The 26,434-nt window shown below is 46.6% G+C and overlaps 1 protein-coding gene across 1 annotated transcript in view; it reads left to right on the top strand.

Annotated features, from left to right (window-relative positions):
• PSTPIP2 (proline-serine-threonine phosphatase interacting protein 2) overlaps positions 1–26,434 on the top strand; it is a 53,860-nt gene that overhangs the window by 433 nt on the left and 26,993 nt on the right. Inside the window, exon 2 of the mRNA XM_034774045.1 lies at positions 22,000–22,100. Within this exon, the coding sequence (XP_034629936.1) occupies positions 22,000–22,100 (101 nt within the window). The remainder of the gene's footprint in view (positions 1–21,999; positions 22,101–26,434) is intronic.

Here is a 26,434-nt window from a genome sequence, read left to right as displayed (position 1 = left end):
CCAGGGTTTGTGTGGCTCAGAAAGTAAATAATGTTCGTGGTTCAAATGGCCTGCCTGGCAGTAACTGCAGCTGGCTGGTCCTCGCTGGCGTTTGGAGCCCATATGTAGCAGCTTTCCTTGGACGAGGTGTTCTTCACTTACTGTCTGTGTGGCTTTTGTTGTGTGCTGTCCTGCAGTGGCTGTGTGGCACCCCAGAAGTGGCTGCAGTTCTGTGGTGAGCGACACCATCCCTCTGTGTATGCACATGGGGTGACATGCTGGCCCCACGGAAAACAATGGGAGTTCTGCTGTTAACTTCCCTGGGGCCGGGGGGAGAGGGGGCTTGCAGGGTCAAATGCCCCCCCAGATTGCCCTGCTGGGAGAGAGAGGGGCTCTGTCCTCCTGCTGTGCCTGCCTGGGCCCCTATCCGTGTGGCTCAGGCAGGGAGTGGAAGGGGCAGGACCAGCTGCAATATATATATATATATGTTATATAGCACTTCTATGGCCCCGATCCTACCAGCTGCTCCGCAAGTCACATTCAGTCGCTCCTGTGAGTGTCTCTCCACTGCAGACAGGATGTAGTCAGTTGGGCTCGGTGCAGGGGTCTGCGTGCATGAAGTAACTTGCCGGGACAGGGTAGATGATGGAAACTGACTTTCTGGTCCTTGACATAGTCTAATCACAAGGGTAGGAACTAGACACTCTTGTGTTTGATTCTCTGTTCTTACACTAAATTGGTGTGTGATATTTAGGAAAGTCACTTGGGCCTGGATTTCTCCGCTGTCTTTGAGTTCCTTAATTTTTGGGTGCCCAAGTGCTGAGTGGGTACGACTCCAGTGAAAGGCAGTCGGAGCAGTGGGTATGCAGCACCTATGAAAATCCAGGTGCCTGGATCTGGACACCCTAATACTGAGGCACCCAAAATCGGAGGCCACTTCTGAAAATGTCGTCCTTAGCCTTTTGGTGCTGTCATTCCCTAGCTATAAAATGGGGCTAATGACGCCTCCCCTACCTCACGAGGATGTTCGCCGGACTGAGAAGCACAGAGCAGCCTCCCTGAAGTCTGTGCAGGGGTTGGCTGGATTAGCTGAATGTGACTGCTGTGGTTTGCAATGTGAGGTGTAAATGCTGAGTGTTGTAAGGGGTCTGTTGTCTCGGTCCGCAGCATGGCACAATCGGCATGCAAATACAAGGTACATATTGGAAAAAAGTATGAAAATAAGCATTGGTTCGTGCCTCGCCTCTGCTTTTCAGCATAAACGACACCCATTTTTATCTCTGCTGTTTTGGAGACGTGCCACAGAACTTCATCTGTAGGGAAGAAGGTCTGTGAGATCCAGGGCTGTGTGTTTAAAAAACGAACAGAAAAACAACCTCCTGAAAACTGTAAATTCAAGGCCCTCCTTATCTCTAGGATTTTAGAAAGGGTGTGTGTGTAGGGGTGTGTGTGTGAATGAGCCATCAAGTGCATGTGTAGGGAAAGTATTGGAGAGGTTTGAAAAAAATCTGCCTCTGAGCAGTTTGCCTGTCTCTGATGTCATTGTGGACTAAGGGGATGTCTTGACTCAAACTTACTTTGTGGTCATCTACAGTCAAGTTAGCTAGCTTGAGCGACGGTGGCGGGCCTACCGCAAAATAACCCAGATGGGTTGGATTAGCCACACAGAGCAGCTGCATTCCTTCTGCGTTATTTGCTTGAGCATCAGCAGCACTCAAGCTTCCTCACCACCCCTGTGACAGGCCAGCTACCTCGAATTTAACGCAGCACCTAACCCAAGCTAGAGATTTGTGTGTGTGGATGGGGGTCAGGTTAGGGGCAGTGCTCAAGTTATACCTTGAGCTAGCGCTGCAGTGGAGACAAGCCCTTAAGTTAAAAGTGGGGCATCAGATCATCCGCTCCCCATTTTGAAAAGCTGCAGGAGGGGGCTTTGTGGGAGGAAATCTCTAAATGGAGTCACCTCCTCTCTGCCTCCCCCAAACCTAGTTGGAAGAGCCAGGGCCGTCTTCTCAGAGGCCCTGTGTCTCTGGTCTTGGCTGGGCAGCCGTCTGCTTCCTGGCTTCATTGGAGTGCTGATAGTGTGTGTGTCTGTGTCCCCAGAGGGGCTGTGCAGGAAAGGCTGGGGGCTGAAATATCTTAAGGCCCTCAGAGGCCGAAGGAGCATGATGTATGTCTCTTCCCCTGCCACTTTCCCCACCCTACGAGATCCCCCAGCATGGAGTGTCCTCTACTCCAGTGACAGGAGGAAGGGTATCACAGCAGGGGCCGATCCTCCCTTTTGCATGGAGAAGGGGAAATCCATGCATGGAGGGCGCTCATGGTATTCATATAGCCCAGGGGGAGGTTTTTGTGGGCCAAGGGAAAATGCTGCGTAAACCTGCGTGCCTTCACACCCAAGGAAAATACAACAGAATGTCCCAAATTCCCTCCTCCCCCCCCACCCCCCCAGTCACACACTGCTCGCTCTCCCTCCCCGGTCTCAGGAAGGATTTACAAAACATCTCCACTGATGCTGGCTGAAAATTTTAAGCCAAAACTTTTTCCCCCAGAGAGCAAAGCTGCTTCGGCGACACTGGAATGTTTTTGGAATTCGTGTCTCGTTTCCGAATTGTTTAGTTACAAAGAAACCTGAAAGAAAAAATCCGATATTCGCACAGCTCTGGTTGGGAGGCCTCAGGTCTTGGGTGTCCAGCTTGAGATCGCCAAAGGCCTATTTTTCAGAGGTGCTCAGTGCTCTAAATCCCACTTGGAAACCAAGGGTGCTGCAAGTGCTGAATATCAGTGAAAACCAGGCCTGAGGAATGGGCGGGGGGGGGGGGGGGGGGGGGGGAGTTTGTCAGCTTTTGGGGGCAGCTTTTTGTTCTGTGTCTGTATAGTACTTAGCACAATGGGGTCCTGGTCCAAGACTGAGGCCCTTAAGTGCTACCACAGTACACATAATAAATAATAATAATGCTGGACCCTTCTGAAAATGTTGTCCCCATCTCCTTCCCCCTATGGATGAGTAAGAGTCCCTTAGTGATGAAAGAGCCTGCAGCACCAGTTTGGCAATGTGTTTTATATTGCCAGCTGGGGTACAGCTCCTCCCAAATAAGTTCTCAGCAGCAACCCCACCTGGCCTCTCCCTTCCCCCCTGCATTTTCAGAGAAGGAGTCAGGGGTTTTGTGGTTAGCAGCCAAGTGCTGTAGGGCAGTGGTTTTCAAACTGCGGGTTGCGACCCAGTCCTGGGTCGCGGAATGGAAGGACTGGGTTGCAGTGGCTCTGGTCAGCACTGCCGACCGGGCCGTTAAAAGTCCCGTTGGTGGTGCTGCCCAGCTAAGGCAGGCTAGTCCCTAACTGTTCTGACACCGCGCTCCGCCCCAGAAGCAGCCAGCAGCAGGTCCGGCTCCTAGGTGGGGGGGCCACAGGGCTCCATGCACTGCCCCCTGCCCCGAGCACTGGCTCTACACTCCCATTGGCCAGTTCCCGGCCAATAGGAGCTGGGGGGTGGTGGTGCCTGCGGGCGAGAGCCACACGGAGCCACTTGTGCACCTCCGCCTAGGAGCCGGATCTGCTGCTGGCTGCTTCTGGGGCGCAGTGCCAGGACAAGTGGGAAGCCTGCCTTAGCACCCCCATTGTGCTGCTGACCCGGAGCTGCCGGAGGTAAGCCCCTACCCCAACCCCACACTCCAACCCTCTGCCCCAGCCGAGAACCCTCACAAATCCGGAGCCCCCTCCTGCACCCCAAACCCCTCATCTCTGGCCCCACCCCAGAGCCTGCACCCCCAGCCCAGAGCCCTGACCCCCTCCTGTATCCCAACCCCCTGCCCCAGCCCAAAGTCCCCTCCAACATGAACCCCTCATTCCTGGCCCCACCCTGCAGCCCTCACCCCTGCACTCCAACTCTCTGCCCCAGCCCTGAGCCCCTCATCCCCAGCTCCATTGGGTCACAGTCATCAACAGTTTTCTTCAGCTGGGTCACCAGAAAAAAGGTTTGGAAACCACTGCTGTAGGAGTGTGTGTGTGTCTCTCTCATGAGAAATCTTTTGTTTCTTGGAGAAGATCTGTTGCAATTCAGTTAGGAAGTATCCTAAATGAATAAACCTAATCAATGGAGCTGGTGGGGGAAAGAGAAATAAATTTTGTGAAATATTTTGAAAGGACTGAAAAGAATTCATTTCATTTGAAATTTCCAGTCAGTTTTTTAAATGAAAATTTCTTGTATTTTCAGGTTTTGAAACAAAGCTTTTTGAAATTTTCAAATACTTAAAAAAAAAAAAAAAAAAAAAAAATCAAACAAAAAAAAAAAAACAATTAAAAATTTCATTTGTCAGCAGGGCAAAACCACCTTTTCCCCGCCCTTCTACTAGAATGATGGAGGGCGGGGTATAAAAAGTGAGTATTCTTCCCCCACCAAAACAAAACCTTCCCCCAAAATTTCAAAACTGTTTGTTTCTATTTTTTTTTTTTTTTTTGTAAAATACACACATCTAATTTTGGTTGAAATTTTGTGAGTGTGTGTGTGTGTGCGTGCAAGTTTTTGTTTTGGTCAAAAAGATAATTTTCCCTGGTGTGTGGGGGGGGAGTTCAACATCAAATTTTTGATAGGTTCGACTAGCCCACACATGTCAAAATAAAAAAAACTATAGAATCTCTTATGGCGCATGAGCCTTGTTCATTTGTGAATCATGCAGGGCCTGAGCCGGTCAGCACTTACGTCTGTGAGTTAGTCAGACCATGTGGGTGGTACCGTGGAATTCAGTGGCACTAGTCACAGGAGTAAAGTTACCCTCAGGCTACGTTTACAGCGGCCCAGCTGCAGTGTTTCAGTGTACACACTCACTGTAGTGACGGGAGTGGTTCTCTCATTCCTGTCATTAATCCACCTCCCTGGGAGGTGGTAGCTAGGTCGACAGAAGAATTCTTCCATCGACCTCGTGCTGTCTGTACAGGGGGTTAGGTTGGCATAGCTATGGGGTGGCCAGCCTGAGAAGGAGCCAAAATTTACCCATGTACATGGCCAAAGAGCCACCGTAATATGTCAGCAGCCCCCCATCAGCTCCCCCACCCGCTCCCAATGCCTCTCACCTACCGGCAGCCCTGCCAATCAGCGCCTCCCCCTCTCTCCCGCACCTCCCGATCAGCTGTTTTGTGGCGTGCAGGAGGTTCGGGGTGGCGGGGGGAGAGGAGCGAGGGAAGTGCAGGCTCAGGAGAAGGAGCGGGAAGGGGTGGAGTGGGGGCAGGGCCTGTGGCAGAGCCAGGGGTTGAGCAGTGAGCACCCCCCCCCCCCCCGGCACATTAGAAAGTTGGTGCCTGTAGCTCCAGCCCCAGAGTCGGTGCCTATGCAAGGAGCCGCACGTTAACTTCTGAAGAGCCACAGGTTGGTCACCCCGGGCATCGCTAGAACTCTCAGGGGTGTGGATTTTTCACACTGTTGAGAGTCGCAGCTTTGCCGATGTCAGTTTTCAGTGTAGACCGGCCCTCAGTCATATGTGTAGACAGGATCGGGCCCTGATTTGATTCGCATTAGTACTTGTGATTATTAGTCCATTCCACCCTCCTCATCCCCCTCCTCTTTCAAAATGTTCCAGTATATTGCTGACCCCTTTCAGCCTGGTGGGAAGTTTTATTGTGGGTTCTGAACACCTGAATGTCAAGGCTTGTAATGGACATGCAGCTAGATTCTTAATCCTGCTATTTATGGCACTTTACGAACAGGCTGGAAGAGATGGATTCTACCCCAGGATGCTTACAGTCTAATATGTGGGGGGAGGTGGAGGGGGGGTTGTTGATGTTTTGGGGTTTGGTTTGGCTTTTTAACTATTTCTATATTTAGGAAGTTTTCACAGGTGTGTCCTAGCCATGTAAATATCAGAGCCAATACAGTAATCATTACAACAGAGCTTTTGTTTAGAGAAACATTATACAGGACTATAATCACTGGATCTCTTCAGGGCTGCCCAGAGGATTCAGGGGGCCTGGGGCAAAGCGGGGGAGCTTGTACTCACCAGGCGGCGCTCCGAGTCTGCGGCGGCGGCATTTCGGCGGCGCGGGGCCCTTCAATTGTTCCATGTCTTCGGCAGCACTGAAGGACCCGCTGCCGAAGACCCGGAGCGACTGAAGGATCCCCCGTCGCTGAAATGCCACCGCCGCGGACTCAGAGCGCCGCCGGGTGAGGAAAGGGATTCTCAGCCAGGGTTCGTGGGGCCCAGGGCCTGGGGCAAATTGCCCCACTTGTCCCCCCCCTCTGGGCGGCCCTGGATCTCTTTATTTGACGTTTCTAGTGATTTGATTAAATTGAGTGAAATCTCTGATGACGTATTTAACAAGCCAGGCACATCTCTCAACTGTTAATATTCAAACTAATCAGACGGGTGTGCTGGGGTTTTTTGCCGGTGGATGTACGTGGCTTGAGTATTGAATAAATAGTAACCAACTATCTAAGCATCTATTTGTCCTCTGTCTGTTTGGCAGGCTACGAAATTGGTGCATTAATTTTTCAGTGTCAGTCACCTTTGTTTGAACCATTCCTCTAGAGTTGGACTATTTTTCTTTTTCCAGCCGGAGGCTATCAGAAGCTTATCAGCTACTAGCAGATAAGAGATTAATTCCTCATTTCCTTGTGTGTGACCATTTCTGGTGGGAAGCCCCAGTAGATTGCCAAAGGATCATTTGGTAATTAATATCCAATGATTTGTGATAGCTGGTTATAAATTGCATTCAGTACCCCCTAATGACTGCAGATGTCCACCATATATGTATAAAATCTCCTCATTTCCCCAACATTTATCCCCCTAATTTGCAGTTTTTCATTTGGCAAAACTCTCAGCGTAGTAAAGATGACAGGGTTGAGCTGAGGATTAAAGGGTTACAGTGCATTATTATTTATTTGGATTTGTGTTGTGGTCGTACCTAGAAGCGTCATTCAAGGATCAGGGCCCCTTTGTGCTAGGCTCACAGGGTGAAAAGACAGTCTGTGCTCCAAAGAGCTTATGATCTAAGTACTAACAACTGTTGATTGGCCAGGACTGCTTGGTGGGGGCGCAGATGGGTGGGGGCGCAGATGGGTGGGGGAGGGGAATGAGTGATGGAAGGAGAAGCCAACAAAGTAAGTTTAAAGAGGGATTTGGTTTTAGGTTCTCCCGACTTGGCTTCAGCAGGGTATCTGTGTATCGTTGCTGTGCTAGCTGTTGCATGCAGCGATAGAGCTCCAACTTCCTCCTTTCATTTTTTCCTCTTTGTTTACTGAAAAAAGCAAGAGGAAGAAGAGCTTTTCTCCCCTAAGCCTACTGACCATCCTTGTGTGAGCGATGAGGATGATACCATGGGAAAGTGAGAACTTCTCTGTCAGGCTGTGTCTGCACTGGGGAACTTGGTAGCTATGCTTCTCCACCGGTGTTAGCAAGGGTGGACTCTGTAGGGTAGACCAAGCATCATGGCTGGTGGGTTGGAAAGGGTTAACTGGGCGTAGGCAACACATTGGCTAAAAATAACAAAACCAAAGTCTGAGTCCTGTTCCTACTGGAGTTGCATTGATGGTAAATGATGATTACAGAAACAGTTTCTCCTCCCTTGGTGTTCACACCTCAACTGCTAGCAGAGCACCTCACCCTCCCTGATTGAACTAACCTCGTTATCTCCACACTGATATATACCTGTCTCTGGAGATTTCCATTACTTGCATCTGAAGAAGTGAGGTTCTGACCCACGAAAGCTTATGCTCCCAGTACTTCTGTTAGTCTCAAAGGTGCCACAGGACCCTCTGTTGCTTTTTGATGATTAGAGTTTCTTAGTTCAGACCAGTCTGAACCATCACCACTGAATGACCGCAGGTACAGTTGTGGATGCTGACTGTCCAAAGCCACGTTCGGATTGGCTGGTGGGGCCTGCTTGAGGTCACAGGTGTTCACCAATTTCCAGCTGTACTCAGCTAGGACCTTCTGGTTGATTTATTCAAGAAGTCCCTATTACCATTGTGGTAAAGGAAGAAAATGTTATGATGCTTCACTGATAAAGAACAGAAGGACAGTGAGTCCTTCAAAGTCACTGTACCTTGTTCACCAAGCTAACCAACTTCCATTTGATTTTGATCTGAACTGCTTCTTTTGTATCCCCATCTGTCTGTCTGCACTGATACTCTGGCGTGACATTAGAATTCAAACAGCTGCCATAGTAAGTCATTTACGTATTGTTTTCATCTGAAAAATAGCAGCTAGAGGTGTCAGATTAGGTGGATACTATAAATTTATTAGTAAACACAGTTCAGATCATGCAACCATCCCTTGTTACCTGGCCTCACAGTCCCATCCTGTTTCCAGTCTCATCCACTTGCTCCCCTGTCCATATGCTTTTCTTCTCTTCCCCTTTGTTCTTCATGCTTTTTTCTTCACCTTTGTTCTCACAATTTTTCTCCAAGTATTGTCACTGTAGCTTATAAGCAAAACATTTTAAGAGTGCAGCTCCTTCAAGATGCATGAATAACAAACCAACTTGAAAGATGCTGGCTAGGTGCGTGTGATGTGCCTCTCTTGTGGCTAACTTATAGAGGATAAGAGTCTACTACTGCTACCAGCTAATGAAGGCACTCCTTTAGGTCCAGTGGTAGAGGCCTGTGCTTTGAGGGTGAATGTCTCCGGCTTGCTCCTTGCTGGTGGACTTGTGGAGGGGATTGTTGCAAAAATCACATGATGTTATTTTCATTACCCTTCACTCCCACCTTGTTTATCACTTGACCTGTTAGGTCTAAACTTAGCTTGTAAACTTTATAGGGCAGAATGGTCTTTTGTCTCTAAAGTGCCATAATCCCCACAGGAATTGTAGACATAAGCTGTGTCAGAAATTCTTAGTTATGCTCTTCACTGAGTGACGCTCCAAGTCCAGAAGCAAAAGATCAGTTATTAATGTAAAGCTGCCTCTACAAATGGAACATAAATGGAAAAGAAACCTGCTGAAGACAATTTTTTCCCCATCCTTTTATTTCCTGTGGGCCTTTCCTGAAGCAATTGTTGCCAGTTGAGCAAGCAAAGTTTTTGCAACTTGTCATTTTCATCTCATATTGTTAGGCCTGTTCTTTTATTTATTTTTTTATCACTTCCTGAATTTCTGTGCCTGCTTCTTCCCACACCAGTTTCACTCCCCCACACCCTGACTATTTCAGGTAATTTGGCAGGCAAAACCCTTGGCTCCTAACTGGACATTAATTATTGTCTTGGGTGCCTGTAGATCAAACCAGCAATAAGAACAATGATTAAATTGCTATAAAACCGACAAAGGAGGACATATTGGAATGCAATCCTGAACCTTGAAAGCCGGGTTTTCGTCCTCTTGCTTTGCATGGATGGAAAAATGCTTTAGAAGAAGATGTTTTCAAATGTGCATAAGTGACTTAGGCTAGGTCGACACTACGGGGGGAGGGGAGAGTCGACCTAAGATACGCAACTTCAGCTACGTGAATAGCATAGCTGAAGTTGCGTATTTTAGGTCGACTTACCTGGCTGTGAGGACGGTGGCGAGTCGACCGCGGCTGTGCCGCCGTCGACTCCGCTTCTGCCTCTTGCCGCGGTGGATTTCCGGAGTCGACGGCAGAGCGATCAGGGATTGATTTTTATCGCGTCTTCGCTAGACGCGATAAGTCGATCCCCAATAGATCGATTGCGTGCCCTTAGGAGTCTAACTTTCCAAACAGCTCTGTACACGTGGAATATAGCAGATCTGGATGCTAGGTGCCCTCCAGTCATATTGGTAAATGGCTCCTTGCTGCTTGGAGCCCTTTGTGTGTGTGTGTGTGTGTGTGTGTGTGTGTGTGTGTGTGTGTGTTTGTTTTAAACTGGCTGAAATGTTAGTTTCCATTTGTTTGGAATCCTGTGCATCTTTTGCAGAATCTGGAAACATCAGCTGCTGCTTTGTCACCTTGAAATTGTTTGTTTAGCGTTTCGGTGGATAACACTGTTAAGCATTTCTGGGTTTCTGTTAACAGCTCTAGCAGAGAGCGAGGAAGGTGGTTGAGAGGTGAGAACTGAACTTGTGCTATATTAAGACTCCCTATATAGATTATACAAGATTTTGTGAAAAAAAACATTTCCCATCACGTGCTTGTTAGTTTACTTAGGAATTCAGGTCTTATCTGCCCTAGAAGACTTACTGCTGGGAAACTAGTAAAATTGTTTCAAACCAAGGGGCCGAGGGTGAAATCCTGGCTCTATTGAACTCGATGACAAATGACCCATTGGCTTGAATGGGGTAGGGTTTCACCTTGAGTTGAATTATTGAAGGTGGAAGGGATTTATAGTCATGCTTTTTAAAACTGATTTTCACACCCATTAAATTCCAGTGCATAATAAACACAAGGGAGAAAGAACATCATTGTTAAAGATGTACCACCTCTGCCCCTTCTTAAGGTGCCAGAGCTCCCAGTACTTATCTCTGAGAGCCCCAGAGGTCCTTTAGTAGAACTAGGGAAGACCAGACTTGACTTCCCTGATAGTTGTAAAGTTTACAAATAACCAAAAAATTCTCCTGTGCGACTTCCCCCCCAGGCCCCCCCCCCCCCCCAACAACAAAAAGCCGTTCAGGGTTCCTTCATTTATTGATAGCCCCCTTCATCCACAAATCCACCTCCTCTTCCGTCTTCCTGTTCCTCCTTGAAACTCTCCTTTGCTGTGACACCTTCCAAAACTTGACTGGGTTTTTTTGAGTCATATCAGCACTGTATTAATTTTTAAAAAAAAGCAACATTTGTACAGGAATCAGTCATTGATCCCACAGTAATTACAAGAATGGCTGTCATGAGTTAATAGGAAAAAACGAAACATAGGCCAAGCTGCTTTTAAAGTTTACATTGTTAGGCAGCAGGTGGGCTGAAACCACGGCCTGTCAGCTTTGTCTCATGGTTTCCTTGTGCTCCGCATCTCTCTCTCTTGTCTTAGGGGTTGTCTATGTGCAGACCTGCACTGGTTAAGTTAAAATAGTTAAATCAATGCAAATCCCACTGGGGCCTCTCTTAGTTCAGTTGAGTGGTTGGCTTTGGTTTAATTTAAACTGGTTCATAACTAACTTCAGATCAAATGGAAACAACCCTACTCTTATAATGGAACAGGAGTGTCCTGCCCAGGGATTTGCACCAGTTTAACTATGCTGGTTTAAATTCACGTTTAAGGCTATACTGGCAAAGCCTTATACTTACATTGGGGCAGGGACCATCTTTTTGTTCTGTGTTTGTACCGCACCTAGCACAGTGGGATTATTGCAATAAAAATAATAAGAATCATAAATAAGGAGGTAAAAAAACAAGACCGAGGCACCCTTTGCATGTCACCTTTAAAATAATCATGAGTGACCATAAGAACGGGCCATACTGGGTCAGACCAATCGTCATCTAGCCCAGTATCCTGTCTTCCGACAGTGGCCAACACCAGATGCTTCAGAGGAGATGGTACGATGAGATTGCCTACAATGGCATCTGGTCCATCGGCGGTTGCCAGTAGCAAAAATCCCCAACCGTGGGAGACAGGACACTAGATGGAGAGGGCTCTGAGTTACTACAGAGAATTATTTCAGGTAGTGGTGGGTCTTGCCCACATGCTCGGGGTCTAACTGATCACCATATTTGGGATCAGGAAGGAATTTCCCCCCTGGTTAAGATTGGCAGAGACCCTGGGGGGGCGGGGTTTCGCCTTCTTCTGCAGCATGGGGCATGGGTCATTTGTAGGTTTAAACTAGTGTAAATGATGAATTCTTGTAACTTGGTCTTTAAAGCATGATTTGAGGACGTCAGTAACTCAGCCAGAGGTTAGTGGTCTATTACAGGAGGGGGTGAGGTTCTGTGGCCTGCGATGTGCAGGAGATCAGACTAGGTGATCACGATGGTCTCTTCTGACCTTAAAGATGATGAGTCTATAACAACAAGCAATCATTGAGTGATCCATCCCCTGTTGTCCACTCCCAGCTTCTGCCAGTGAACTGTGGAGTCCCTACTCTCTGCCTTGCTTCATTTTATGTGCCCCTCTTTTCACCCACTCTTCTGTTTCTGGTATGTGACTCTTCTTGACTTTGATCCCCCTTTGGCTTTTCAGAGGGGTCGGATTCCTGGATCTGAGCCTGACCGTACAGCTTTGATTCTGGGTTGGATACAAAACCAGACAGAGCTTTTTTTTTGGTTGGTTTTGGTTCAGAAGCAGCCAAACTATCCTGCAAAAGAGCTCAAGAGACTTGAATCCAGTCTGCATCTGAATTTGGACCCCTCACGCTAATCTAGTCTGCATCTGAGTGCTGCTACTGCCTTGCCTCTCGTTCTAATATCCAGGGTGTTTTAATTCCTCTAAATGGCTCTATTATATTTTTACAACATACAGAACAGAGTACGGAGTTGGTGGTGATTAGGGGGAGGGGTGGGAATGTGTCATAACGAACCATTCAGGAGCTCAGAGGAAAATATTTCTAGCCATTGTGTCAAATCCTCTTTGAAATGACATACATTATTCATCTGACTTTGCTTCCGCAGATCTCTGTATTCAGCTTGTGAGAAGGGGAATTCTGAGGCTCTCTGCCCCATATAAGGGATGCAGTGGACAGGGCACTGGGCTGAGAACCAGAAGACCTAGGTTCTGTTCCTACTTCTGCCAGTAGCAAACACTCAGATATCAAATGTACATAACCTGCTGTGGCAAAAATGCTGCAGTCCTGAGCTGAACAGTGCTGGGGAGACAGAAACCAGGCCTGACTGGGGGACCTTCCCATTTCTTATTTCAGTGTCATGTCTCTGTAACGTGCACTGCTGAGTGGAGCTGGTGATAGGTGCTTACTGTTCTGTTTCTGGCATACGTGCAGAGAAGTCCGATAAAAACATAAATCACTCTTGCTGGAAGGTTGCAACATAACGCTGTTTGAGAATCCAGATCAAAAACAGACTATAACCAAAACCAGAGAGAGACAAAGCAGGCTACTCCCCAAGGCAGAGAGACACAGCTCACCCCACTGTTTTAGGCTAGCTATTTCCAGACTGCCTTTGATTGTGTGCTTTCCTACGGAGCCCCCGTCACTGGGAAGCAGGACCGGTAAACCCCTTACTATTTAAGGTGACAGCCTACAATTCCAACATAGTTTTCAAATACACCATCCCTCCATTGCGACTCCAGTCACTCAAAGGAGAGTTCTGGAGACCATCTGTGTCCCAGCCTCAAGGAAGATATTGCAGTCCTTAAAAATAATGGACTGTTATGTTTCCAGTGGGTTAGAAATTCTAGCTCCACTGCGTTCTGGCCCCACTAGTGGAACCCATATTGCTTTCAGTGAACTCTGCACCGAGCACAAACTCGCAAAACCTCTATCTGCAAAGCCAGAGATGACTTGACCTTATTTAAGTGCAAAAAAGTTCAGCACTGAATGAGCTCATGCTCTACAGAGAAACACAATTTCTGTGTAACTTGCTGAACACCTGGGCCTGGAACTGGGATCCTTTCAGCTATACCCTCCCCCAACCTCTACTATTTGAGAACTCCTCTATAGCAGGTCCCATATCCTCATTGTGGGCTAGCCAGCCACTGGAGGGCTAGCCATCCCTCAAACCTAGTACAGGCGTGGCCAACCTGTGGCTCCGGAGCCACGTGCGGCTCTTCAGAAGTTACTATGTGGCTCCTTGTATAGGCACCGACTCCGGGGCTGGAGCTACAGGCGCCAACTTTCCAATGTGCCGGGGGGTGCTCACTGCTCAACCCCTGGCTCTGCCACAGGCCCTGCCCCCACTCCACCCCTTCCTGCCCCTGGGGGAGGTGCTAATCGGCGGGGCTGCCGGTGGGCGGGAGGCGCTGGGAGCAGGTGAGGGGGAGCTGATGGGGGGGCTGCTGTTGTATGGGCGGGAGGCGCTGGGAACAGGGGGGAGGCTAATGAGGGGCTGCTGATGTACTACTGCGGTTCTTTGGCAATGTACATTGGTAAATTCTGGATATTTCTCAGGCTCAGGTTGGCCACCCCTGACCTAGTATGTTACAATAGGACCACGCTTCAGGCGTGCTGTCTTTCAGTCCGGGAAGCAGTGACTGGTTTTACTTTTCTTCCTCCTACCATAAGGGATGTGACTTAAACAGAAACGGCTTACGCAGATGCCAGGTCATCATGAAATAGGAAGCACTCACTAGTGGGGCTGGCCGCTGTCACACAGGCCTGCAATGACGCTTGCATGTGAATCAGAGATGTTTTTGGCACAAGGCAAGTTCTGGGCAGCTGCAGTTTTTGAATGTATCTTATTTCCCTGGAATTCTAGCAGCACAGCAAGAATCTTTGTGTAATACAGGCTTCTCTTTTGTTGGATGTTTTTAAAAAATGTAGCCTGCCCTTGTAAAGTAGCGTCTTTACATGAAGTGTGTACTGGGGCGGGGGAGGTGAGGAATGTTTTTATGACATCCCAACCCCGTCCTGCTTCCCTGGTTCTCACATCTCTGAATCAGGTACCCACCCTGGGTTGCCGTCCTCAGTTAGTTACATCAGTGTAAACCCTGAGCGACTTGGGAGTCAACCGTTGCCGGGGGTTGACATGGATGTAAACTGAGGCCAGATTTTTATCCGAGTCCATCACTGGCCTGTAATCAGAATGTGGCTGGCCATACTCTGCATACCCTCTCTCTTACCTAGCAGGATACTTGAAGATGAATACACCAGAGGCTGACACGCTGCCTCTGCAGGTAACTATTATACAGACTGTAGGCAACCGCTAGACTTCCACAGGCACTCAGCAAAGCTGCATCCTCATTGAGCTTCTTAGCAAGTTCATAAGGAAATATTAAAAAAAAAAAAAAGCAACAACCCTTTTTGTAAACAAGTCAAAAATGACAGGAAATATCTCTCTATAATCTCCCTGTGGCTATGGATTGCTGCTGCTAAGCAGTAATGTTTCCATGTTCTTCAAACTGCTTCTGAGCATGTTGTCGCAGTGAAAGCCTGTCTAGATGGTTTTCTAACGCATGTCCTTTTCTGGCAGCCAGCCTTTGGTGGTCATTGAGTTTGGTGCTTAGAATTCTGGGTTGGTATGTTTAAAAAGCTGGCAGTGTGTGGCTGTGTTCTTGTTAATAAGTAGTTCTTCTCCGTGGAAAGTCCTTTGGTTATTGACCAATTGATTTAAAAATCTTGCCGTAGCAAATCCTTCTCTGCAGAGGAGATTTTACACAACAGGAGAGCTCAACCCATGGGGCTCTGAAAAGCGATTGCCAAGCTCCCCGAACAGGAGAGGCAAATGGAGCTCGGATGCAGATGATGAGGATTCCTGAGCTCGCTGGCATTAACGAGGCCAGTAGCAGCAGTATCATAGCGTTAGCTGAATAACGCCACTGGAAGCCGACAGTTACTCTGGATTTACCCCAGCGTAACCGGACTTTTATCTGACTGCCCCCAGTGGCAGTGTAATCAGGGTATGCTGGTCATATCCTGCAATCCTCTTACAGGAGCTTACCATCTCAATTGTCACAGCATTCCAATTGCCTTCAGTATGCATCATAGATCTTATGATGTGCCAGTGAAAGTGTTTCCAGCCTTAAGTTTTGGTCAGCACACACAGCATGTCCCTTACATGCCTGAGTCCATCCCAAGACATCAGGAGGAATTTGGCTTCACTAACCTTTGATTAGAACCCAAACTCATCCAGGTCTTGCATGAAACCATCAATTGTGATGTTTTATTAGTGTGTAGTGGCAATAATGGCTCCTGATGCAGGGCCTTTAAGTTCTGTATCTCAAATCGAGTATCTGTTATAACCTTTGAGACCCCTTGGGCTAACCGCTAGCACAAACAGCCTCTCAAGATGAAAAGGGAAGGTGTATGGATTTGTGTTTGTGGGCACACAGGGCCTTTCTTGAGAACTAATTGTGGGCATGTTGATCTGGATCGTTGTGATGGGCTGTATGTATCTAGTGGGTCTGTCCTGTGTCCAGTACCATTCAATATTTTCATTAACAACTTGGATAATGGAGTGGAGAGTACGCTTGTAATATTTGCGGATGACACCCAGCTGAGAGGAGTTGCACGCACTTTGGGGGACAGGATTGGAATTCAAAATGACCTCAACAAATTAGAGAATTGGTCTGAAATCAACAAGATGAAATTTTAATAAAGATAAATGAGAAGTACTACACTTAAGAAGGAAAAATCAAATGCACAGCGACAAATGAGGAATAACTGGCTAGTTGACAGTTCTGCTGAAAAGGATCGGGGGCTATAGTGTCTATGAGTCAACAATGTGATGCAGTTGCAAAAAAAAGCTAGTATCATGTTGGGGTGTACTAACAGGAGTGTCACATGTAGGACACAGTAGGTGATTGTTCCCCTGTACTCGGTACTGGTAAGGCCTCAGCTGTGTCCCGTTGTGGGCACCACACTTTAGGAAAGATGAGGACAAATTGGAGAGAGTTCAGAGGAGAGCAACAAAAATGATAAATTTCAGAGTAGCAGCCGTGTTAGTCTGTATCCGCAAAAAGAACAGGAGTACTTGTGGCACCTTAGAGACTAACAAATTTATTAGAGCATAAGCTTTCGTGGACTACAGAAGTGGGCTGTAGTCCCTATGCATCCGAAGAAGTGGGCTGTAGTCCACGAAAGCTTATGCTCTAATAAATTTGTTAGTCTCTAAGGTGCCACAAGTACTCCTGTTCTTCTTTTTTAAAAATGATAAAAGGTGTAGCAAACCTGACTGTGACATCCTGCTGGTACGCAGGAGTGGGATAAAAGGCTGAAGAGAAGAACTTATTCCCAAATGAAGCTGCAGACCACAATCCCTCTTTTAAAAAAAGCAACAACCCAGAATACATTTTCAATTTTTAAATAACGGCCGTTGTGAAAAAATATTGTTGTGTATTTGGTTGTCGTGGTAATAGAACCTTATATTGCTATGGCAACTGAGTTAGATTATTAGGGGATAACCCAGCCAGCTTGGCTGGCTGTTGGTTAGTTCTGTGTGTGGAAATAAATGGCTGCTACAAGGTTTACAGCTCTCTGTGTCTCCAGTGATTCTTCCTAAAACTGTTGCCCCCAAGGATATAACAAATATATTTTTGTGAATGTTAATGTGTTTTTAATGTCGTGCCTTTGCTATTTTTCTGTTCCTGCCTGACATTCTACTGAAATCTATTTAGACACACCACACAGTTCCAATGAAATCCGCCCTGACTTTGCGACTTTGAGTGTCTGTGATGGAAGCTGGAGTGATCACTTGCAGAAGTGGCAACTCATCACAACTGGAAGTTCCCCTTTTGAGTTTGGAGGTTTTTAAGAACAGATTAAACAATGATGGAAATTCCACTATGGCCCCTGGAAGTCCATTCCAAGGCTTAAACTATCCTTCTAATTCAAGTTTTTCCTAATATCTAACCTAAAACTCCCCTGCTGCAGATTAAGCCCATTATTTCTTCTTCTATCTTCAGTGGACTTGGAGGACAATTGATCACCATCCCATTTATAACAGCCCTTAACATATTTGAAGAGTCTTCTCAGGTCTACCCTCAGTCTTCTTTCCTCAGGACTACACATGCCCAGAATTTTTAATCTTTCCTCATTGGTCAGTGGGACAGAATACACCTCTGTATTCACACCCTACACCATTGTAATAATCTTTGTACAATGTACACCTTGGAAGGTATCACCTGAAAGCTCATAATTTGTTGATCAGTATTGTCATGGTAAAATGTATGTGGCAACATTGTATGTGAAGTTATAAGATTCCCTGTACAATGTTATTAACACATGTGCCAACCCCCACAGCCCTGCCCAAACTAAGGTTGACAAACAGGTCTGTCCTAAACAACGGAATGTGTACTCTGCTTAACTTGCATGTAAGCAGTAAACGCAGCCATCAAGCAGGAAAGGAAACAAAAAAAAGCTCAAACAGGTGAGGAAAAGCCAGCAGGGAATATCCTTCCACATAGACTCTGTCTCCTAGTGCACATCTGGAAATGTTTTCAAGAGGGGGACTGAAACTATAAAAAGGACAGATAAAACACCCCAAGGGACCCCTTTCTTTCTCTCTCTCTCTCTCTGCCCATCACATTCACTGCACCTGAAAGGACAAAGAAAGCATTCATTGGACAATATGGGGAGGGGTCCTGACCTACAGGGTTTGGTCAGTAGGACTGCTGAAAGTATGTGGTGAGAAACTTGGCTTGAATCTAACACAGTTTGTCAGGTATTAGTAATTGTTTTATCTTTATTTTCCTTGTAACCATTTCTGATTTCTATGCCTCGTTGCTTGTACTCATTTAAAATCAACGTTTTCCAACACAAATCTGTTTCACTGGAAAGTTCCCAAACAGCTCCAAGGCTGACTCCCATGGCTTTACAGAGTGTGGTCTTTTAGGGTGTGAAATGGTGTCTCCAAAAGGTAGTGGTGGAAGCTCTGGGACTGCTAATGACTGGACAAAGCACAAGACAATGTGCTCGAGAGAGCAAATCTTTAGCGGCAGGGAGATGGGTTGGATAAGGGGCGTTGCCATCTCTAACGTCTACGATTTTGAACACTGAAAGTACTGGCTGACTGGCGTGCTTGATGCACAGTGATGTGCTGGCTTGGGCAGTGCGGTAGCGTGCTGGAGGGAGAACTGCTTTCCAGAACCTGGAGAAAGCGTGGCTGGCAGAGGATGTATCTGACTGAAAACTGGCTCCAGAGTGTATGGAGACTATTTCACCTCCATTAGGGTTGTACAAAAGAACATCTGTATTAAACAGCGTGGGTGGGGGGGTAGGTGTGGGTGTACGTATGTATTATTGGTTTGTATTACCCTAATGTCTGGAAGCCCTAGTCACAGACCAGAACAAAAAGACCGTCTCTGCTCCCAATGGGTTTACAATCTTAAGTAGAAGGCGAGAGGCAACAGATAAAGACAGACCGACAGGGGAGCAGAAGGAAACAGACAATATTTTTTAAGCCACTGGCTGTGTTTGGGGGGTAGGGTGGAGTGAGGAGAAGCCAAGCAGATGCAGGAGTCTGTAGAGGAATAGCCAGAATTGCTCTGTGAGGAAGAGTAGGCCCGAGTACGTGCTGGACTCGCTCTGCTGGCGCATGCTCATGGCCATGTTGATCTAAAGCATCCCCTGTCCTTTGCTGAGGCCTACCTAGTACCGGGCCTGGGCTCTCCAGGTGAGGTCAGAAGGAGCTTAGCTCCCTTTGTTCCTCTTCCCTGCCCCTTCTCTTGTACCTCCCCTGTAAATATACACTTGGGAGGGAGATTTCTGGGATCGGAACTTTCAGAGAGTTGCATGGGACCCCCTAAGTGCTGCCCCCCCAGTCTAATACATATGGGAACGGGAAAAGGTTCAGAGAAGGGTAACGAAGGTGATCAAGGGGACGTTGCAGCTTCCATACAGGGAGAGACTAAAAAGATTAGGTCTGTTCAGCTTAGAAAAGAGACGACTGAGAAGGGATATGAGGGAGGTCTATAAAATCATGAATGGTGGGGAGAAAGTGAATAGGGAAGTGTTATTTACCCTTTTCCACAATACAAAAACCAGGGGTCACCCAATGAAATTAGCATCCAGCAGATTTAATACAAAATCAAGAAGTTCTTCACACAATGTACAGCTAACCGGTGGAACTCATTGCCATGGGATGTTGTGATGGCCAAAAGTATAACTAGTCTCAAAAAAGAATGAGGTAAGTTCCTGGAGTTCCATCAATGGCTATTAGTTAAGATGGTCAGAGACACAACCCCATGCTTGAGGTGACCCTAAACCTGTAAGAGCCAGAAGCCAGGATGGGAACATGGGTGGATCACTCTAGCTGCCCTGATCTGTACACTCCCCCTGAAGTCTGATACTGACTGCTGTCAGAAGACAGGCTACTGGGCTAGATGAACCATTGATCTGACCCAGTATGGCTGGGCTTGTGTCCTTAATTTAGGCTCCATCTGCTTTTGCATGATTTTTGCTAGCTGGATGCAAATGCTATTTTACTGGCCAGAATCGACTGGGTAGAAACCTGTCTATAGGGTCTTATAAAAGCATGCTTTTGTAAAATGGCTTTGTGATGGGGTGTACAAACCCCAGACAAGTCAGGAAAGGTTAATGGGCTGCTCGGGGCCCAGGCAGTCCCACCCTACACCACCTCAAGGTGTCAGGCTTTGAGAGAGGAGCTAAAAAGAGAGAGCCTGGTCCAGTTGCTGTCTGGTTGGGATGGGGAGCAGATCTTGAACTCTAACTGTGGGAGAGATGGCTGGCTGGGGCCAGGAACCGGGGAAGGCTGCTGCCCATCGGGTCCTCCCTTAGTGAAGGGAAAAACATATGTTTCTTTGTGATTATTTTAGCCTTTGGGTATCTGGGGAGGGATGGAACTGTTACATGATCTAGCTGGAGGGTAACTCGCCTCAGCCCGGAAGGTGTTGGAGGCAGGGTGGAACAGCAAAAGGCTCGGAGGGAACCAGAGGCAGAGTTCTTGCTGCACTATGCTATGCCATCAGGGTGTGCAACCACAGGCTTATAAACCTGCTTCGTCCCCACCGGTGCTGGCCATAGACACTGTGCAGTCTTAGCACTTGGCTAGCCAGGACCGTGTTGAAATCTCACCCATTAAGGTTCTCCCTTTTGCGTCCGCTTACAGTTGCCTGGCACAGTTAGGGGATATTTGCATTCCAAGGTGTGCCTGTAGGTGGCACGGGACAGGGCAGCTGGGGATCTACCTCCGGTTGCAGGCCACTTTAAACTCATACAGAATCTCATGGGCCCTCCTGCTGTTTCAGCCCTAGTGTTCACCAGATCCACATGAAATTCCTCGCTCTCTATCCTCCGACTTTCACTTCCTTGACATACAGCGGTTAAGTCTGCAGTGCTGAAATCCTTGCTGTGCGCTGACAGCACTGCTGCAACTTCTCCTATTTCTCTGTCCTCCCTCTTGCACTTGTGTACAAACCCTCTAGAAATCCCCTTCCCCTCCAGTGATCTCTGACCATCTTGGTTTTGAACCATTTCCTGAATCTTAGTCCTGACATTATTCCTCTTTTCACTTAGGCTTCCTGTTATCTGTTTGACTGTGGCTTCCAGTTCCTTTCTGCAAGCTGCGTACTCATCCCTACCACTGCTTCCTTTTCCTACCGCTTGTGTCGATATGCTCTCTGCCCATATGTTTGACTCTTCTCAACCAGGTTAAACTCTCACGCACACAACACAGAGCTATTCTTTCAGCTGGGGACATCTTCCATTCAGATGTGGCTTGCGGCATCTGCTCCAGGCTTCTTATATAGAGGAAGGACAGTTTGGTGCTTAAAACACTAACCTGGGCCCACGGCCAGCGCAACCCATTAGGCGACCTAGGTCGCCTAGGGCACTACGATTTGGGGGGTGCCGAAATACCACCGCGGTTGCCGGCGGGACCTTCCCCGCCTCTGTGTGTGTGTGTGTGTTTGCGGGGAGGGGGGATTTCGGGGCAGGACCTTCCGCCGCCCAGGACAGCAAAAAAGTTGGCGGCGCTTCTGCCTGGGCCATGGGAAAGTCTGGTTTGATGCTTGCTCTGCCACAAACTTTTTGTGTGACCTTGGGCAAGTTCCTTAATCTGCCTGAGCCTCCGGTCCCTGTATGTAAAAGGGGTGTAATAGCACTGCTTTCCTTTACCGGGGTCCTGTGAGGGCATATACATTGAAGAGCATGAGGCACTGAGATAGGAATGTGATGGTGGCCATATAATTACCTTAGATAATTAGAGGTTTCACCTTTTGTGAGTTGAGAATGTTTCTATGATTTATACTCCAGGGGCGCCTACAAATCTCAGTCAAGATCAGGGCCCCATTGTGCAAGACTCTGCACTAGATCTCTGTAGTATTTAAGCCTGGTTGTTACGTTTTCCTGAAAGCCAGTATAGATCCATTGTCCTAGGTTTTCTCAAACTGAGACCTTCTCCAGTCCAGAATGAAGGGATCTCATTTTATATATTCTTCAGACACAGGAGAAAAAATGTTGGAAAGGAAACTAAGTATTAGAAACGGCTAAACTGTGAGCATCTTAAACTCCAAGTGGAGGTGGTGATATTGACAATGATCTGTCTTGATGCCCATGTGACGTGTTTTTTATTTGTGCTTGTAGAGTACCGATTTAACGAGCACAGTTGGCTACGACAGCATCATTCAACATCTGAATGATGGCAGGAAGAACTGCAAGGAATTTGAAGACTTTCTGAAGGAAAGGTACAGAGCTTTCTCTAAACGCCTAGTTAGTCATGACTAGGAAATGGTTTGGTAATATTTTGATCTGCTGTTCCACATCTGGTTTTTCTGTCTTTCACTGTCCACAGACGATGTAAACATCTTTCATGTTGAACTATATGGAACACGCATTTTTATGTTGCCTCTGGTACGAGGCTGATGCCGTGGGTGACCAGATGTCCCGAATTTATAGGGTCAGTCCCGATATTCGGGGCTTTGTCTTATATAGGTGCCTATTAGCCCCCACCTCCCTGTTCTGATATTTTTACACTTGCTATCTGATCACCCTATGTGTGTATTGTGCTTGAAATCCTGTGCCAATCAAATTTAATGTCCATTCCCAAGCCTCGTGTTCAATTCTGCAGCCATTACATGCCCGTAACTCCCACTGAAGTCAGTGGAAGGTTTTTCTGGGCATGGGGAGTTCAACCTATGATACCCACCGTTGTGAGGTGCTCAGATACTACAGTGATCATTGGATGTTTTTTCCTAAGAGATCTGCTCTAGGAAGTATTTTGGGGGTAGTTCGAGCGCCTGTGTTACACAGGAGGTCAGACTAGATGGTCACAGTGGTTCCTTCTGGCCTGGGAATCTATGACTCTTCAATGTGTGTAGCCCCCCAACACTCTTGTGAAGCGAGGAGGGACTGTTTTCTCTATTTTACATGTTCCCTATGGGGAACTGAGGCGACTTCTCAGGGTCCCACAGGAAGCAAGTGGTGGAGCAAGGAATTGAACCCAGGTCTTGGCATGATGCCCTAACCTCTAGACCATCCTTCCTCTCAGGTTAGGCCAGTTAGGCAGCTGGCATTTTATGGAAAACATTGGAAGGGAGAGGGGGCAAAAAAGTCTACTTGAAACTATTCTCACTATAGTCTTGCCCTGTGGCTTTGTGAAGTATTTCAACGTCGATCCACCAAAACAAATGAAAAATGTTTCTTATGCCAGCAGCTCAGGAGTACTTTGAACATGTAATCTGGATTTATGGCCGTTATTGTTTTGTTGACTGACGTGACGGAATCTCTGACCCCTGGCATGTGTGTTCCCATAAACTGGAGGTGTGTGACTCCCAGATTGCTTCGGAATGGTTGCTCTTTATTTTCCAGGGGCTCTCATGACTTTCTAATTGACAATCGGGAAAATTTTAGGGCCAATTTTTCACTGTTTCAGTTAAAAAAAAAAAAAAATTGGAATAGTGCCAATAGAGATTTTTTTTATTTTTCCTTAAAATCTTTCGGGGTGGGTGTTGGTACCTCTGCCTGGAGCACCCTTTACTCAACTACACTGGGGTTATTGGTCTTATGTTTGCTGAATTAGATGCCCTTAAGGTTGTATTTCAAAGTATACATGCACTTTGTGGAATAGCATATTTTTTTTTACAGGCTATTCAGCAAGCACTTTTTGGCATCATGCATCTCTGTGTCATTGTGCTCGAATGTGCAGGAGAAGCAGCATGGTCTAGTGCTTAAAGCAAGGGACCAAATTAGGTCTTTTTGTTTCTGTTCCTGACACTTACTTGTGGTGTGACCTTGGGTAAATCACGTAAATCTTTCTTGTCTCAGTTTCATCATCTAGAAGATGGGTCTAACACCGCCCTCCCTGAGGTGTGAGGCTTAAATAGGCATTTTGATCTTCTAGGATTAAATGGCTACAGAAGACGAGATTATAATTTAACACAAATAGAGTGTTGGCAAAAGGTGGTATATGGGCAGCCCTGGAGACCAAACTCCGCTAGTTATGCACAAGTACAGTCGAGTTACAAGACGAGCTTTCTCAACCCATTAATAGGTTTCAAACCTGACCTGGAAGGACCACATCTATGGAATAAGAATTAGTTCAGCCTCCATTCCAAGGGTGACGTCATGCTAGGAGTCTACTACAGGCCACCTAACCAGGTGGAAGGGGTGGATGAGGCTTTCTTTAAACAACTAACAAAATCATCCAAAGCCCAAGATTTGGTGGTGATGGGGGACTTCAACTGTCTGGATATATGTTGGGAAAATAACACAGCGGGGCACAGACTATCCAACAAATTCTTGGACTGCATTGGAGACAACTTTTTATTTCAGAAGGTTGAAAAAGCTACTGGGGGGGGGAAGCTGTTCTAGACTTGATTTTAACAAATAGGGAGGAACTCGTTGAGAATGTGAAAGTAGAAGGCAGCTTGGGTGAAAGGGATCATGAAATCATAGAGTTTGCAATTCTAAGGAAGGGTAGAAGGGAGTACAGCAAAATAGAGACAATGGATTTCAGGAAGGCAGATTTTGGTAAGCTCAGAGAGCTGATAGGTAAGGTCCCATGGGAATCAAGACTGAGGGGAAAAACAACAGGAGAGTTGGCAGTTTTTCAAAGGGACACTATTAAGGGCCCAAAAGCAAGCTATTCCGCTGGTTAGGAAAGATAGAAAATGTGGCAAAAGACCACCTTGGCTTAACCACGAGATCTTGCATGATCTAAAAAATAAAAAGGAGTCATATAAAAAATGGAAACTAGGACAGATTACAAAGGATGAATATAGGCAAACAACACAGGAATGCAGGGGCAAGATTAGAAAGGCAAAGGCACAAAATGAGCTCAAACTAGCTACAGGAATAAAGGGAAACAAGAAGACTTTTTATCAATACATTAGAAGCAAGAGGAAGACCAAAGACAGAGTAGGCCCACTGCTCAGTGAAGAGGGAGAAACAGTAACAGGAAACTTGGAAATGGCAGAGATGCTTAATGACTTCTTTGTTTCGGTTTTCACCGAGAAGTCTGAAGGAATGCCTAACATAGTGAATGCTAATGGGAAGGGGGTAGGTTTAGCAGATAAAATAAAAAAAGAACAAGTTAAAAATCACTTAGAAAAGTTGGATGCCTGCAAGTCACCAGGGCCTGATGAAATGCATCCTAGAATACTCAAGGAGCTAATAGAGGAGGTATCTGAGCCTCTAGCTATTATCTTTGGAAAATCATGGGAGACGGGAGAGATTCCAGAAGATTGGAAAAGGGCAAATATAGTGCCCATCTATAAAAAGGGAAATAAAAACAACCCAGGAAACTACAGACCAGTTAGTTTAACTTCTGTGCCAGGGAAGATAATGGAGCAAGTAATTAAGGAAATCATATACAAACACTTGGAAGGTGGTAAGGTGATAGGGAACAGCCAGCATGGATTTGTAAAGAACAAATCATGTCAAACCAATCTGATAGCTTTCTTTGATAGGATAACGAGTCTTGTGGATAAGGGAGAAGCCGTGGATGTGGTATACCTAGACTTTAGTAAGGCATTTGATACGGTCTCGCATGATATTCTTATCGATAAACTAGGCAAATACAATTTAGATGGGGCTACTATAAGGTGGGTGCATAACTGGCTGGATAACCGTACTCAGAGAGTTGTCATTAATGGTTCCCAATCCTGCTGGAAAGGCATAACGAGTGGGGTTCCACAGGGGTCTGTTTTGGGACCGGCTCTGTTCAATATCTTCATTAACAACTTAGATATTGGCATAGAAAGTACGCTTATTAAGTTTGCGGATGATACCAAACTGGGAGGGATTGCAACTACTTTGGAGGACAGGGTCATAATTCAAAATGATCTGGACCAATTGGAGAAATGGTCTGAGTTAAACAGGATGAAGTTTAACAAAGACAAATGTAAAGTGCTCCACTTAGGAAGGAACAATCAGTTTCACACATACAGAATGGGAAGAGACTGTCTAGGAAGGAGTACGGCAGAAAGGGATCTAGGGGTTATAGTGGACCACAAGCTAAATATGAGTCAACAGTGTGATGCTGTTGCAAAAAAAGCAAACATGATTCTGGGATGTATTAACAGGTGTGTTGTGAGCAAGACACGAGAAGTCATTCTTCTGCTCTACTCTGCTCTGGTTAGGCCTCAGCTGGAGTATTGTGTCCAGTTCTGGGCACCGCATTTCAAGAAAGATGTGGAGAAATTGGAAAGGGTCCAGAGAAGAGCAACAAGAATGATTAAAGGTCTTGAGAACATGACCTATGAAGGAAGGCTGAAAGAATTGGGTTTGTTTAGTTTGGAAAAGAGAAGACTGAGAGGGGACATAATAGCAGTTTTCAGGTATCTAAAAGGGTGTCATAAGGAGGAGGGAGAAAACTTGTTCACCTTAGCCTCTAAGGATAGAACAAGAAGCAATGGGCTTAAACTGCAGCAAGGGAGGACTAGGTTGGACATTAAAAAAAAGTTCCTAACTGTCAGGGTGGTTAAACACTGGAATAAATTGCCTAGGGAGGCTGTGGAATCTCCATCTCTGGAGATATTTAAGAGTAGGTTAGATAAATGTCTCTTTGTTGTTTTTATCG

Source organism: Trachemys scripta, chromosome 6 (assembly GCF_013100865.1).
Source record: "Trachemys scripta elegans isolate TJP31775 chromosome 6, CAS_Tse_1.0, whole genome shotgun sequence".
NCBI lineage: Eukaryota > Metazoa > Chordata > Testudines > Emydidae > Trachemys > Trachemys scripta.
This window is presented reverse-complemented; position numbering and strand designations above follow the sequence as displayed.